This window comes from Polypterus senegalus, chromosome 14, assembly GCF_016835505.1.
Source record: "Polypterus senegalus isolate Bchr_013 chromosome 14, ASM1683550v1, whole genome shotgun sequence".
Lineage (NCBI taxonomy): Eukaryota > Metazoa > Chordata > Cladistia > Polypteriformes > Polypteridae > Polypterus > Polypterus senegalus.
The window spans coordinates 78,634,216-78,648,953 of record NC_053167.1 but is presented as its reverse complement, the minus strand read 5'-3'; the positions used below and the strand labels follow the sequence as shown (position 1 = coordinate 78,648,953).

Here is a 14,738-nt window from a genome sequence, read left to right as displayed (position 1 = left end):
GTATTGAAACTACCTTGTAAGACATGCAATCAACAAGGCCATTAATCAGATCTCAAGAGAGGTCTTCTAGGTTGGGAAAAAAGCGCTTGGCTGCCAAAACCAGGCGATTAAACAAATCTCAACAAGAAACGACTTCTACGTTAAAAAAAAAACGATTCACTGGCAAAATCAGATGGTTAAACAAATCAAACGAAGACAGGATTTCTAGATTGGGAAAAGGATGATTGGCTGCCGAAACCAGGCGGTTAAAAGAATCTGAAAAAGACAGGACGTCTAGATTGGAAAACCACGATCCGCTGCCGAAACTAGCCGGTTAAACGTGCAGCGAAGCGCGTCAGGTGTGCTAGTTTTAAATAACTTAGCTGTTTCCTTGAACGTCTCAGATGTAAATGGCACCCCTTGGTCCATAAGGACTTCTTTAGGAATTCCAACTCGCGCAAAGACCCATACCAGTTCCCATGCGATGGCTTTAGAATTAGCTGAGCTCAACGGAACAGCTTCTGGATATTGGGTCGCATTATCCACAAGGACTAATATATACTTATGTCCTCGGGCTGAGGGCTCCAAGGGTCCTACAATATCGATCCAGATTAGTTCAAAGGGGACATCAATTAAGGTAAGGGGAACGAGAGGAGCACAGTCCCTCCTAAGAATTTGCCGTAATTGACATTCTGGACAAGAATTTTTTGAGCATGTACCTTTGATTAATTTGACATGGAATGACCATTGTGGACTTGACTATACTTGGCCACTCCAGCATGTTCACCTTGTTCTTCCTTAAGAATACAGAACAGATCTTGGAAGAATGTTTGAGCTCATTATCATGCTGAGAAATTGACCAACAAGCCATGGTGTGGAAGGAAGCTAACATCTTTCAAGATTTTGAAGCACATGAATTCATTATACCATCAGTACAGTTCTTCCACAACTTAATTACTCATACATTGCCATTTAAGAACTCTACCAGCAATGCTCACTGTGGGAAACATGAACTTCTCACTGTACTCCTCCACCATGCAACATTATACAGTTTGGTCCCCATCATATACAAAAAGTTTGAATTTGCTTTCATCAGAGGAGGGAATAGATTCTCAAAAGTCTTCACCCTTTGTTAATATGGCTCAGGGGAAAGGCTAAACAGGCCACCTTATTTTTTGGCTTGCATGGTTAACAACCATGCATTCCATGTGTGTAGGGTGTGCCTTAATATTTGAGATAAAACGGTCATTTCAGTTAGGCTTTCCATAGCTTTTGCCAGCTCTGAGGCACTTGCTTTGCAATTTTCCTGCACTTTTCTCAGCAGAAAATACTCATCACAAGGCAATGGCTTATGACAATGGCCTGAATGTTTTGGGGTCCACAATTTTTACATTTTGGTGTCAGGGATTTGCTAATCTTTTTGTACCCTTTTCCTCTTTTGCATAATGAAATAATTTTTCTTCTTAAGTTTCCTGATTAGTATTGGCATATTTCAGTGGTAACTGATTAAACTAGGATTGCTAATACACCACCATCAAATAGGTACTGTGAAGCCCCATGGGCTGGCGTGTCCCAGTTGAACCCCGGTCATTGATAGTTATTTAATAAAGATGAACCTGTGCAATCAGGATTCGCACCAGCAGAGGTTGGTATAAAAGTGCACAGTGATTTTATTGAAACAATCCAAAACCATGTTCAATTGCCTGTTATAGCTGATCAATACATAATACGTAAAATCGGAGTGCACACAGAGGTTACAATTCCAAAGACTAAATAAATCCAAAAGCTGCTAAAGCTCAATTTAAAACAAAGTCAGCACCAGACTTCATTAAATCTCCTCAGTGCATCCTTCCAATTTTACTCCTATGCAGCTTAGCTTATCAGGTCTGCTCAGCTGCAGAAGATGTCCTATGGCAAGATATGGTAAACCTTTTGAGTGGCTTGTGCCCTATCATATTCCCTTGGGTTTCAGTGAGAAGCTGACAAGCCCTGCTCCCTTCTTCCATCACTGCGTCCATGGGACCTTTTGGAGTGGTTGGTTGCCCCACCCCACTTCCATGTTCAACAGGGAGCAACAATACTTACCAGATCATCATTGCTCTGCACAGAGCCTCTTCCTGACCACTATGCCTCCTCACCCTGCCATGATCCTCACTTCATTTCGCCCTTCGTTATCGGCAGCTTCCCCTTTGCTGAATTCCTAGGCTCTTTTTCTACTTTGTGGTCACAGGTGCTCCCCTATTGACCTGCAGAATGTCAGGGGGAACAGCTTTAAACTGTGCTATTAACAAATATGTTTGAAGATAAGAATAAGTGTCATACCTAAGAAGGCTCGAATAGGGAAGGCCACCGAGTTTTGAAATCTATGACAGGAAGTTTCTTAAGGATGACATCCTTTCCGATATAGAGAAAATGTTCTAGCCATCTTCTCACTAATAACTTTCTTGTTGTCCTTTTATCACTCATGCAACAGGTCTTCTCTTTCATTTTCAAGTGTTTCTTCAGACTGTCATTTTGGATTTGTTGGGAGGTAGTTGACTTCTGAGTTTTGGCCTTTTTCAAGTTGTTTGCTCAGATTTCTTTTTTAGGTGGTTAACACATAGCTGTGGTAATCCCAAATTTCTTATCTTTGCTCTGTAATTCCATACCTTGTACTTTAGACTATAGTGCCAACTGTACAAACCATTACATGACATGGGGTCCCTCAAGCAAGAATGTTTTTTGAGTAATGCTTTAGCAACCTGCTCTCTTTGTGCACTTGATGGGTAGGGAAAGTACACAAAAATGTTTTCTGCTAGTTTATCCAGAATATCTGACTGAATTGTTAGGTTGTTGAGAAGGGTTCCATCCTTTCTGTATTGCTTATTATATCCTGCAAGAAGATGCTCTGTGTCAAATGAAAAAATGGGTATCTGAAACTCTTTTGGCCAAGGGAGTGAACAGGAGAAATTGTTTACAGGACAAGAAATGGGTATTGTGTAATGAGAGTTTATGGAGCGCACTTCTTTGGACAACTCTGTGAACCTGCTGTCACAACTCTCGGGTATTCCTTGCAAATTTGTGGCAGTCTCCATCTACAGAGTGAAAATTGGCACAGGTTCCACAAATACCGCCTTAATGGTGTCATTGTCTTTGATATCCTCAGTTCTTAATAAAGTAAATAACTGTCCCGCAAATTCTTGGTCCATATACTGCAGACTGAAATCTTTTTGATAAAGAATTTCTCTTTAACAATTTGCTTTATCTCCTCCACAGTTTTTAGGATTCCTGATGGCAGGGAAAACTTATGGATTTCATCTAGAAACTGCATGCATAGTTTTGCAGACACCTTGAATATTCTGTAAGAGCCACAGAGGGCAAGTTAACTACTCAGTTTTATATGTGAATGTACATAAAATGCATAAAGCCCAAAAAAAAACAAAAATAATTGGTTCTTTAACATAAGTGCAGTGGAAAGGCCAACACATAATTGATCCTGTTCACCATTACTTAGTATCTTAAGGTTAGGATAAGTAGGTGAACATTCAGCAAGCTAAAACATCTCCTAAAAAAAAGAGTACTTATTATGTTTTAGTGTCAGTCTTTCAAATTACATTGGAAACAGGAAGCATAAATGTCAACAGCCTTAAAAGACCTCACATTGTTCACCTTTTTCCTTGTTTGTTATTGACATTCCCAAAGACAAGCGATCTGCCTGAACAAAACTGTTATCACCAAACTTAAAGATGCAAAAGAATACAAAGTCATGTGTAGAAACCTTGGCATTCCTGCTTCCACAATTCACCCTGGTATTCAGAAGCTGAGTAACTGTTAAAATCCTCCCAAGATATGGTGGGAAAGAAAAAATTATCAAAGAGATATTTGAAGTTTGTTGCAAACTTTTAAAAAAAAATCACATAAAATATCTAAAGAGCTTAAGTCTGACCTTGCGTTATCTGAAGTGATGGTCTCCATGTGTACCATATGACACACACTAAACATACATAGAAGGGCTTTTTTAGCAAGAGTGAAGGCAAAAATGAAAAGGCATGACTGATGTTTGTCCTACTTTTAGAAACCAAAATCCTGGAAAACTTTTCACTGGAATGATGAAACCACAGAAAAGGTATTTGGCAATGCACATCAGCGATTTGGTGATAATCTGTGAAATGAAGAAAAGTGTACACTACATAGAGTTAAATATGGTGATGGTTCCATAGTACAGGTGTCGGTCATAAAATTAGAATATCATGACAAAGTTGATTTATTTCAGTAATTCCATTCAAAAAGTGAAACTTGTATATTAGATTCATTCATTACACACAGACTGATGTAGTTAAAATGTTTATTTCTTTTAATTTTGATGATTATAACTGACAACTAATGAAAGTCCCAAATTCAGTATCTCAGAAAATTAGAATATCAATTAAGACCAATGCAAAAAAGGATTTTTAGAAATGTTGGCCAACTGAAAGGTATGAACATGAAAAGTATGAGCATGTACAGCACTCAATATTTAGTTGGGGCTCCTTTGGCCTGGATTACTGCAGCAATGCGGCGTGGCATGGAGTCAATCAGTCTGTGGCACTGCTCAGGTGTTATGAGAGCCCATGTTGCTCTGATAGTGGCCTTCAGCTCTTCTGAATTGTTGGGTCTGGCGTATTGCATCTTCCTCTTCACAATACCCCATAGATTTTCTATGGGGTTAAGGTCAGGCGAGTTTGCTGGCCAATCAAGAACAGGGATACCATGGTCCTTAAACCAGGTACTGGTAGTTTTGGCACTTTGTGCAGGTGCCAGGTCCTGTTGGAAAATGAAATCTGCATCTCCATAAAGTTCGTCAGCAGCAGGAAGCATGAAGTGCTCTAAAACTTCCTGGTAGACGGCTGCGTTGACCTTGGACCTCAGAAAACACAATGGACCAACACCAGCAGATGACATGGCACCCCAAACCATCACTGACTGTGGAAACTTTACACTGGACCTCAAGCAACGTGGATTCTGTTCCTCTCCTCTTTTCCTCCAGACTCTGGGACCTTTTTTTCCAAAGGAAATGCAAAATTTACTTTCATCAGAGAACATAACTTTGGACCACTCAGCAGCAGTTTTGTCTTTAGCCTAGGCGAGACGCTTCTGACGCTGTCTCTTGTTCAAGAGTGGCTTGACACAAGGAATGCGACAGCTGAAACCCATGTCTTGCATACGTCTGTGCGTGGTGGTTCTTGAAGCACTGACTCCAGCTGCAGTCCACTCTTTGTGAATCTCCCCCACAGTTTTGAATGGGTTTTGTTTCACAATCCTCTCCAGGGTGCAGTTATCCCTATTGCTTGTACACTTTTTCTACCACATCTTGTCCTTCCCTTCGCCTCTCTATTAATGTGCTTGGACACAGAGCTCTATGAACAGCCAGCCTCTTTAGCAATGACCTTTTGTGTCTTGCCCTCCTTGTGCAAGGTGTCAATGGTCATTTTTTGGACAACTGTCAAGTCAGCAGTCTTCCCCATGATTGTGTAGCCTACAGAACTAGACTGAGAGACCATTTAAAGGCTTTTGCAGGTGTTTTGAGTTAATTAGCTGATTAGAGTGTGGCACCAGGTGTCTTCAATATTGAACCTTTTCACAATATTCTAATTTTTCGAGATACTGAATTTGGGACTTTCATTAGTTGTCAGTTATAATCATCAAAATTAAAAGAAATAAACATTTGAAATACATCAGTCTGTGTGTAATGAATGAATCTAATATACAAGTTTCACTTTTTGAATGGAATTACTGAAATAAATCAACTTTGTCATGATATTCTAATTTTATGACTGGCACCTGTATAGTGCGGCAGCTTTGCTGTCTCTGGTGCTAGAGGAATCATCTCCACCCAGTTCCTCCTCACTTCCATCATGCCAGAACTCAACTCATGCAAAGTTAGTTTTCTTAGTTGTTTATGGTTAGTTTTTGTATATATTACGGATGTTTCAAATGTTTATTTTTTTCCCTGTGCTTAAAACTCGTTAAAAAAAGTGTTTAGAGAGAGCGGTTCATAAGGCTATAGCGTGAACTCTTGTAATGTTAGTTTACTCTGTTCAAGGTTTTGTCAGTGTTATGTAATGTTTTTTGCATTTAGTTTACTATCACACTGTGCATTCTATGGTATAATTAACTATTTTTGTGCTTAAAAATCTCTCTATTATAAAAAGAAATCCTGTCCTGGAAAGCAAAAGCAAGGCTACGATACGTGATCTTCTCGGAAGACATTACAAATATTGTTTTTACAGAAGTTCAAAGAAAAAAAAAAATATCTTAGTGTGTATTTGGAAAACCAAACACGGGGGTTGGCGAGCAAAGCGAGCAGGGGGCGAAGCCCCTAGTCTTTAAAAAAATATGTTTACATACAGCTTGTATGGTCAGGAACGGATTAATTGTATTTACATACAATCCTATGGGGGAAATTACTTTGGGTCACGACCAAATCGGGTTGCGACCAGAGTTTTGAAACAAATTACAGTTGTGACCTGAGGTTCCACTGTACTCTTGTGCTTGTTGTGCAGACGTTTCGCCTATTTTCTATCTTGGTTAGATCCCGTTTGCCCTTTTCTTTCAAAACACTAGGGGGCTTTGTCCCCTGCTCGCTCACAATGCCTGGGGCATGCTTCGCGCCAGCCATTTCACGTCGCTGCCACTTGCGTAGAGAAGAGGGGGGCTGAACGCACGCTAAGGAGATGTGGTTGCTCCTCCAAAATCCCCTCTTAAACGGTGATACAATGGGAAACAAGTACAGTTGTTTTTTTACCTCCTCTTTGCTCGATCAATTGTTGGCTTGCTGCTGCGGATCACGCAGCGTTTCAAACATTTAAAAGCTGTCTCACTGCCTTGTCTCACAGGATGTTAAAGTGTCTCTGAGAAAATCACGTCTTGTTTTCTTCCAAGCCTTCCAAGATTTTTTTTTTATAATAGAGATATTAGTGGGCCCCATTGCATGAAATCTTTAGTTTCTTGGCAGTCTGTTGCATGGATTAACCCATCATTTTGCAAAGCAACAATAAATGTCTTAAGGATAATGGTTGTTTTGCTTTGGCCATTTTTGGACCCAGAAATGAATGTTGAGAATGCCAGTATGTTACAAATCTAGGAAAGAAAATTGACCTACTTTATTAATCAAAATAAAAGTTTTCAGCTGTTCTAACACAATTACAAAAGCTTTTCTAATTTGTCATGTGAAGATGACTAATTAAGGATGATCTCAGAGAGTTTACCATTAGGACACTGGAGTAATGTCTGCTGAAAATGAGGCTATGGAGTCAAATAAATTATATCCCATTTATTTTAAACAGTGTTAACTATTTCCAAAATTAGTAATGTCTTGACTATATTTTAAAATCAATTTAATGGTAATCAGACTTTAAAAAGTATCAATTTCTACGTTTTTGACTGATTTCAAACTTTTGAATGTTGGTGCATGTTACCTTAAGGATAAGAAAAAGGAAGTTGCTGAAGATAATTACATAGCTACTCCAGAACTGAATACCTTTTAAATGCTTAAGGTTGTAAAAAACTGAAATGTTTTGTGCAGGATCTGATTACTAAAGTCTGAAGGATTGATCAAGTTAAGATTTGATTTTCTTCATACAGAAGAGAAGGGCAGAATTTAAGTATCAGCACTGTTGGATTAAAGACATTTTTTCTTTATTACTTATAGTTTAACTGTATTATTAAGGCTATACATTCGATAGAAAGGAAGATAGATTATTATATTTTGCATTACATTTATTTAATTTTTTGTGATTTGTTTTATGCTTAAATAAATAAGAACTTTTTTTTAACATTCATTTTGTCTGGTCTCTTTTAAAATTTTCTAGTCTTACTGGTTCAAGTGGATATATTTGCGGGTGTTAACCTAGTCTCTTCATTGAAGATAATTGGAGAGTTAGTGATATAAGCCACAGTGAACCTTGGCCTCCAGATTCCTTAACCCTATGCATGGAAAAAGAAGGCAGGTAGCCGGGATATCCCTTCCAATCCAACCACTGGAACAAATTTGATTTGGAAATTACTTTTCAGCTTTATAAAGGTCAGTTTAGTACATTTACTGTTTGTACACATTAAGATAGTCTCAGCATGAATTTTAGAAAGAATCTATGTCTATAACCTGCCCCTGGCTTGTTGCTATACGGTGGTGCTTCTGTATTATACAGATAGTGGAAATTTTTCTCTGTGTTTACAGTAAAGAAAAATAAGTATATTTCTTGCCTAGCATTACATCAGACTTATGTAATTAGTTTTAAAAGTTATATGTTATTTTTGTGCTATACCTTCCACAATGTGCATTATTTAATAAAGTGGGAGAGCTTTATAAAGATGATATGAGCAATATTGTATTAGGTCTTTGTAGTAAACTTATGTGTAACACACCCTGGGTTGTTACTTTATTTTAAGATAAAATGTTTTATTTACTTCTCCTTATAGGTTACATTAGTTAATTATGTCTAAGAAGAAGAAGCATAAGGAAAGAAAGCGACGTTTATCTTCCAGCTCTTCTGAAATGGTAAAGAAAATGAGAGTTCCTTCTGGATTTTTTGTGTACTATTTCATTTTCTTAGTTTTGTTTCAGTCTGTTAATTATACTATTTTTTTTCTAACAATGTACTATGAAGTAGTATATGACAAGTTCAGCTGGAAGCTATTAACTGATGGTTCAGTTCATACTGTGAGCAAAAAATTGAATCCACCTCTGATATTGTACTGTTTTTATGAACTTATTTCTGGGATAGTTTTACATAAATTTAGCTACTGCATATAGTAGGAAAAGTATGTTTTTTTACAAACAATTGCTGTAAATCATTAGGTGATAAGGAAATCTACTATGTGGTACATCTCATGTCGTCTCATCACCTGAAAATATTCCAATGGGGAATAAACAGAAACAGAAACAGGCCAAGCAGGTCTGCCCTGACTTCCCTGTCCACTACTATGGATTTCAACTCTTCCTGTGAAATTCCTAGGTCTTCCCAGGCCAGCGTATGTTGGGTTTGCCATATGGTCTCTTCCTGATGGGATTTGTCCAGAGCAGCGCCAGGTAGATATACTAGGGTGGAATCCTTACAACATGCCCAGAACACCTAAGCTGGCACCTCTTGATCCAGAGGAGCAGCAACTCTACCTTGATTTTGTCCTGAGTTTTTGAGTTTCTCACCCTGTTATTGAGTGTCATTCCAGCAGCCCTGCGAAAAAAAACTAATCTCTGCCGCTAATTACCTACATTTCTTGAGCTTAGGTGAGGACTTTGTCTTTGTACTCCATTCCTGCTTTACCACCATGGACTAATACAGCAACTGCAGAACACCTACTGCTATTCCAATCCACATTTTGATCTTGTATTTTTTTTCTCCAGTCACTTGTAAACAAGATCCCGAGATACTTGACCTTCTCCACTAAAGGCACTCCCAACCTTGAGTGAGCAATTCAGTCTTTTCAAAGAGAGAACCATTACCTCAGACTTAAAGTTGCTGATCCTCATCCCTGCTTCTTCACACTGCAACAGGTCCTGAAGGAGACTGTCATGTGCTTTTTCGAAATTTACCAAACACATGTAAAATGGGTTATCATACTCCTGCACAACCTCCAGAAACTGTGCCAGGGAGAAGAGCTAGTCAGCTATTCCACAACTAGGACGGAAGTCACATTGTTCCCCCTGTATCTTAGACTTAAGCATCAGATTAAGTCTCCCCTCCAGCACCTTGGCATAGGCCTTGCCTGGGAGGCTAAGAAATGCAATTCCTCTATAGCTGGAATACACCCTCAGGATTCCTTTCCTAAATACAGGGACCATCACATCAGTCTGCCAGTCCAAGGGTACATTACCCACATTCCACGAAACATTAAATACACGCATTTATCATGCTATGTCCACAAGTTTGTGGAGTTCTTCAAAGTTTTCCTTTCACTGCTCAACAATTTCCCCAAAGGATATCAGCAGCTCTCCATCCCTGCTTAATGTAGTCTAGTCAAGGTCATACCTTCCCCTTCTGAGGCATTGACCAGTTTGCCAGAACAGCCTTAAGATGTGATACTATATCTCCATGGCCTTTCCAACCATTTCTGCAAGTCATCTTAGCCTGTCGGTATTTCTGAACCAAGTAAGGAGAATCCACAGAAAGCATTTTTCTAAAAGCCACCTTCTTCAGTCTGTCTACCATCAGGTCCAATGGTTGCTGCGATGAGATGCCCCGACTGCTGTAAAACCACAGCTTTTAACAGTCACTTCCATGTTTGTGGTTTTGAACCCAGGTCCATTTGGACTTGGTGTCTTTGACCCCACTCTGTACAGGGATGTTCTTTTGGAAGTGGGAGTTGAACAAATCATGATTGGAAGCAGGCAGACATTCCTAGAACACCCTAACTGCTTCTGCCTACTCTCCTCACTATGAATCCCGCTTACTAGCAAATGGTGATCAGCTGACATCTCTACCCCATCTTCACTCAAGTGTCAAAACATGTGGCCTCAGGTCAAATGAAACAACTATAAAGTCAGTCTATCACCTTCAGCCTAAGGTACTCTGGTACCAGGTACAGTTAAGAATATTGTGTTCGAACATGGTGTTTGCTATGAACAATCTGTGCTTAGCACAGAAATTCAGAAAAATCTTTTCATTACAGATTTGAGCACTGAAGTCACCCAGCAATGTGACGGTCTATATTGGGATACACATGCAACAAAAAAACATCAGACATCTAGTATATTCAACATGGGTTTGTAGTTCCAGGTAGTTTCCCACCTTCCTCCATAATAGCAAGGACACAGTTGTTTCTCAGTTCTGTATTATATCTTATAACTAGTCGTAATCCTCCTGGCAGTTAATTCTCACTTCTTTTACTTTCTGGAAACTTTTTTTTTTAATTTGTCTGTTTTGTTTTCAACACATGCAAGTAGTGATTAGCTCATATAGGTTTCTAACATCATAAAAAAGACTTGCCATATTGACCTATTTGTTTAATGATGATTATTTAACAGTTTGAAATTTAAAAAGTATTGAACTGCAGGTGTCTGTCTTTCTGCACATATATTTGACATTTTAATAACACCAGAGACTGACTTAATCAATGGTCTGGTTTGAGTATAATATAAAATACTGCAAATTGTTTATATTGGAAAGAATCGTAAGACTTAAATAATGATGGGGTGGGTGTCTGTATTAGGAAGTATAGAAATACAAACCTGTGTTTAAAGTGATTTATTGAGTTATCTTTGCAGATACAATAATGGTTCTAAAAAACAAGAAGTTGACTTTATATGGTATGTTGTAGTCATGAATTTCCTTAGTACATGTAGGTTGATGATGTTTAACTTATTTTTTTTGAATTAGGAAATGCCAGAACCGTTCAAAGTAAGTGACTGATTTTATTTATCAGGGTATGAAGAAAGAAATCCAGACAATAGTTGTAAAGCACCAGCAAAGACTGTAAAAATAAATTACTTAATTAAATCGGAATTAAGAATGTAGAAGCTATTACTTTTTATAGTAGGTTTTATACAGTAGTACTGAAATGGCCACTGCTACCTTGTAGGAGAATGGAACGCAATTATTTAATTAGGAAATGTCGCAATATGGATTCCAGCTGAAAAAATAACTTCTTCAACAAGGACTAAAGAACAGATGAACACTGGTTGAGGGTAAATTTCAAAGAATTGTATATTTCTTTATACTGTGTATATATATTGAAAAAGCTGCCTATTCTTCTTCTTTCGGCTGCTCCCGTTAGGGGTTGCCACAGTGGATCATTTTCTTCCATATCTTTCTGTCCTCTGCATCTTGTTCTGTTACACCCATCACCTGCGTGTCCTCTCTCACCACATTCATAAACCTCCTCTTAGGCCTTCCTCTTTTCCTTTTATCTATCCTTAACATCCTTTTCCCAATATACCCCACATGACCAAACCAACGCAATCTCACCTCTCTGACTTTGTCACCCAACCGTTCAACTTGAGCTGACCCTCTAATATACTCATTTCTAATCCTGTCCATCCTCGTCACACCCAATGCAAATCTTACCATCTTTAACTCTGCTACCTCCAGCTATGTCTCTTGCTTTCTGGTCAATGACACTGTCCCCAACCCATATAACATAGCTGGTCTCACTACTGTCCTGTAGACCTACCCTTTCACTCTTGCTGATACCCATCTGTCACAAATTACTCCTGACACTCTTCTCCACCCATTCCACCCTGCCTGCACTCTCTTTTTCACCTCTCCTCCACACTCCCTATTACTCTGTACTGTTGATCCCAAGCATTTAAACTCATCCACCTTCGCCATCTCTACTCCTTGCATCCTCACCATTCCTCTGACCTCCCTCTCATTTACACATGTATTCTGTCTTGTTCCTACTGACCGTTCCTCTCCTCTCCAGAGCATATCTTCATTTCTCCAGGGTCTTCTCAACCTGCTCCATACTATTGCTACAGATCCCAATGTCATCAGCAAACATCATAGTCCACGGGGACTACTGTCTAATCTTGTCTGTCAACCTGTCCATCACCATTGCAAATAAGAAAGGGCTCAGAGCCGATCCCTGATGTAATCCCATCTCCTCCTTGAATGCATCTGTCACTCCTACTGCAGACCTCACTTACCTTGTACATATCCTGTACAACCCTTACGTACTTCTCTGCCACTCCCGACTTCCTCTCGAGGCACCCTGTCATATGCTTTCTCCAGGTCCACAAAGACGCAATACAACTCCTGGCCTTCTCTATACTTCTCCATCAACATCCTCAGGGCAAACATTGCATCTGTGGTGATTTTCTTGGCATGAAACCATACTGCTGCCCACTACTCATCACCTCACTTCTTAACCTAGCTTCCACTACTCTTTCCCATAATGTCATGCTGTGGCTCATCAATTTTATTCCCCTGTAGTTACTACAGTCCTGCACATCCCCTTTATTCTTAAATATCGGCACCAGTACACTTCTTCTCTACTCCTCAGGCATCCTCTCACTTTCCAAGATTTCATTAAACAATCTGGTTAAAAACTCCACTGCCATCTCTCCTTAACACCTCCATGCTTCCACAGGTATGTCATCTGGACTAACGGCCTTTCCATTTTTCATCCTCTTCATAGCTGTCCTTACTTACTCCTTGCTAATCCGTTGCACTTCCTGATTCACTATCACCCAGCCTTCTCTCTGTCTCATTCTCTTCATTCATCAGCCTCTCAAAGTACTCTTTCCATCTGCTCAATACACTCTCCTCACTTGTGAGTACGTTTCCATCTTTATCATTTATCACCCTAATCTGCTGCACATCTTTCCGAGCTCGGTCCCTCTGTCTAGCCAATCGGTACAGGTCCTCTTCTCCCTCCATAGTGTCCGACCTCTCATATAATTCATCATATGCCTTTTCTTTAGCCTTCGCCACCTCTGTCTTCACCTTGTGACTTTTCTCCTTGTACTCTTGTCTACTTACTGCATCTCTCTACTATCCCACTTCTTCTTTGCCATCCTCTTCCTCTGTATACTCTCCTGTACTTCCCCATTCCACCACCAAGTTTCCTTTTCCTCCTTCCTCTGTCCAGATGTCACACCAAGCACCCTTCTTGCTGTCACCCTTACTACATCTGCTGTAGTTTCCCAGCTGTCTGGTAACTCTTCACTGCCACCCAGTGCCTGTCTCTCCTCCTCTCTAAACTCAGCCTTGCAGTCTTACTTTTTCAACTTCCACCATTTGATCCTTGGCTCTTCCCTCACTCTCTTCCTGTTCTTGGTCTCCAGCGTCATTCTACAGACCACCATCCTATGCTGCTTAACAACACTTTCCCCTTCCACCACTTTGCAGTCTTCAATCTCCTTCAGATTGACTCTTCTGCATAGGAAGTAATTCACCTGTGTGCATCTTCCTCCACTGTTGTACATTACCCTATGTACCTCCCTTTTCTTAAAAATACTTATTCAACACAGCCATGTCCATCCTTTTGGCAAAATCCACTATCCTCTGACCTTCATTCCTCTTCTTGAAACCATACTTACCCATCACCTCCTCGTCTGCTTTGTTCCCTTAACCAACATGTCCATTGAAATCCGCTCCAATCACGACTTTCTGTCCCTTGAGTACACTGCTCATCACTTCATCCAACTCACTCCAAACATCATCTTTCTCATCCATCGCACACCCAACTTGCAGGACATATGCACTAACAACATTCATCATTACACCTCCAATTTCCAGCTTCATAATCATCATTCTATCTGACACTTTTTTCACCCCCAAGTCATACTGTTCCTTCATAATAACCCCTACCCCATTTCTCCTCCCATCCACACCACGATAGAACAATTTGAATCCACCTCCGATCCACCTGGCCTTACTCCCCTTCCATTCAGTCTCTTGCATGCACAATGTATCAACCTTCCTTCTCTCCATCATATCTGCTAACTCTCTCCCCTTACCAGTGATACTGCCAACATTCAAAGTTCCTACCCTCAGTTCCACTCTCTTTACCTTCCTCCTCTCCTCCTGCATCCGGACACGTCTCCCCCCTCTTCTTCTCCTTCTTTGGCCAACAGTAGCCCTATTTCCGCCAGCACCCTGTTGGCTAACAGTACTGGTGGCGGTCCTTGTTAACCCAGGACTCAACTAATCCGATATGGAAATCTGTATTGTTGTCCGCATATTGATTTGGCAAAATTTTACACCGGATGCCCTTCTTGATGTAACCCTCCCAATTTATCCGGGCTTTGACCGGCATGAAGAAACACACTGGCTTGTGCATCCCCTGTGGCTGGGTTAAAA

At 40.0% G+C, this 14,738-nt stretch overlaps 1 protein-coding gene across 5 annotated transcripts in view; it reads left to right on the top strand.

Moving 5' to 3' along the window:
- Window positions 1-14,738, top strand: part of swt1 (SWT1 RNA endoribonuclease homolog) — a 121,301-nt gene that overhangs the window by 17,054 nt on the left and 89,509 nt on the right. For 2 of the 5 annotated variants that reach the window (XM_039735728.1, XM_039735733.1), the window contains exons 2-4: window positions 7,809-8,020; window positions 8,416-8,494; window positions 11,313-11,333. In XM_039735728.1, coding sequence (XP_039591662.1) covers window positions 8,432-8,494; window positions 11,313-11,333 — 84 coding nt within the window. In that variant the 5' untranslated portion in view covers window positions 7,809-8,020; window positions 8,416-8,431. Of the gene's footprint in view, window positions 1-3,298; window positions 3,320-4,042; window positions 4,085-7,808; window positions 8,021-8,415; window positions 8,495-11,312; window positions 11,334-14,738 lie in introns of those variants that run through there. The other 3 variants (XM_039735730.1, XM_039735729.1, XM_039735731.1) reach the window with 3 other exon arrangements.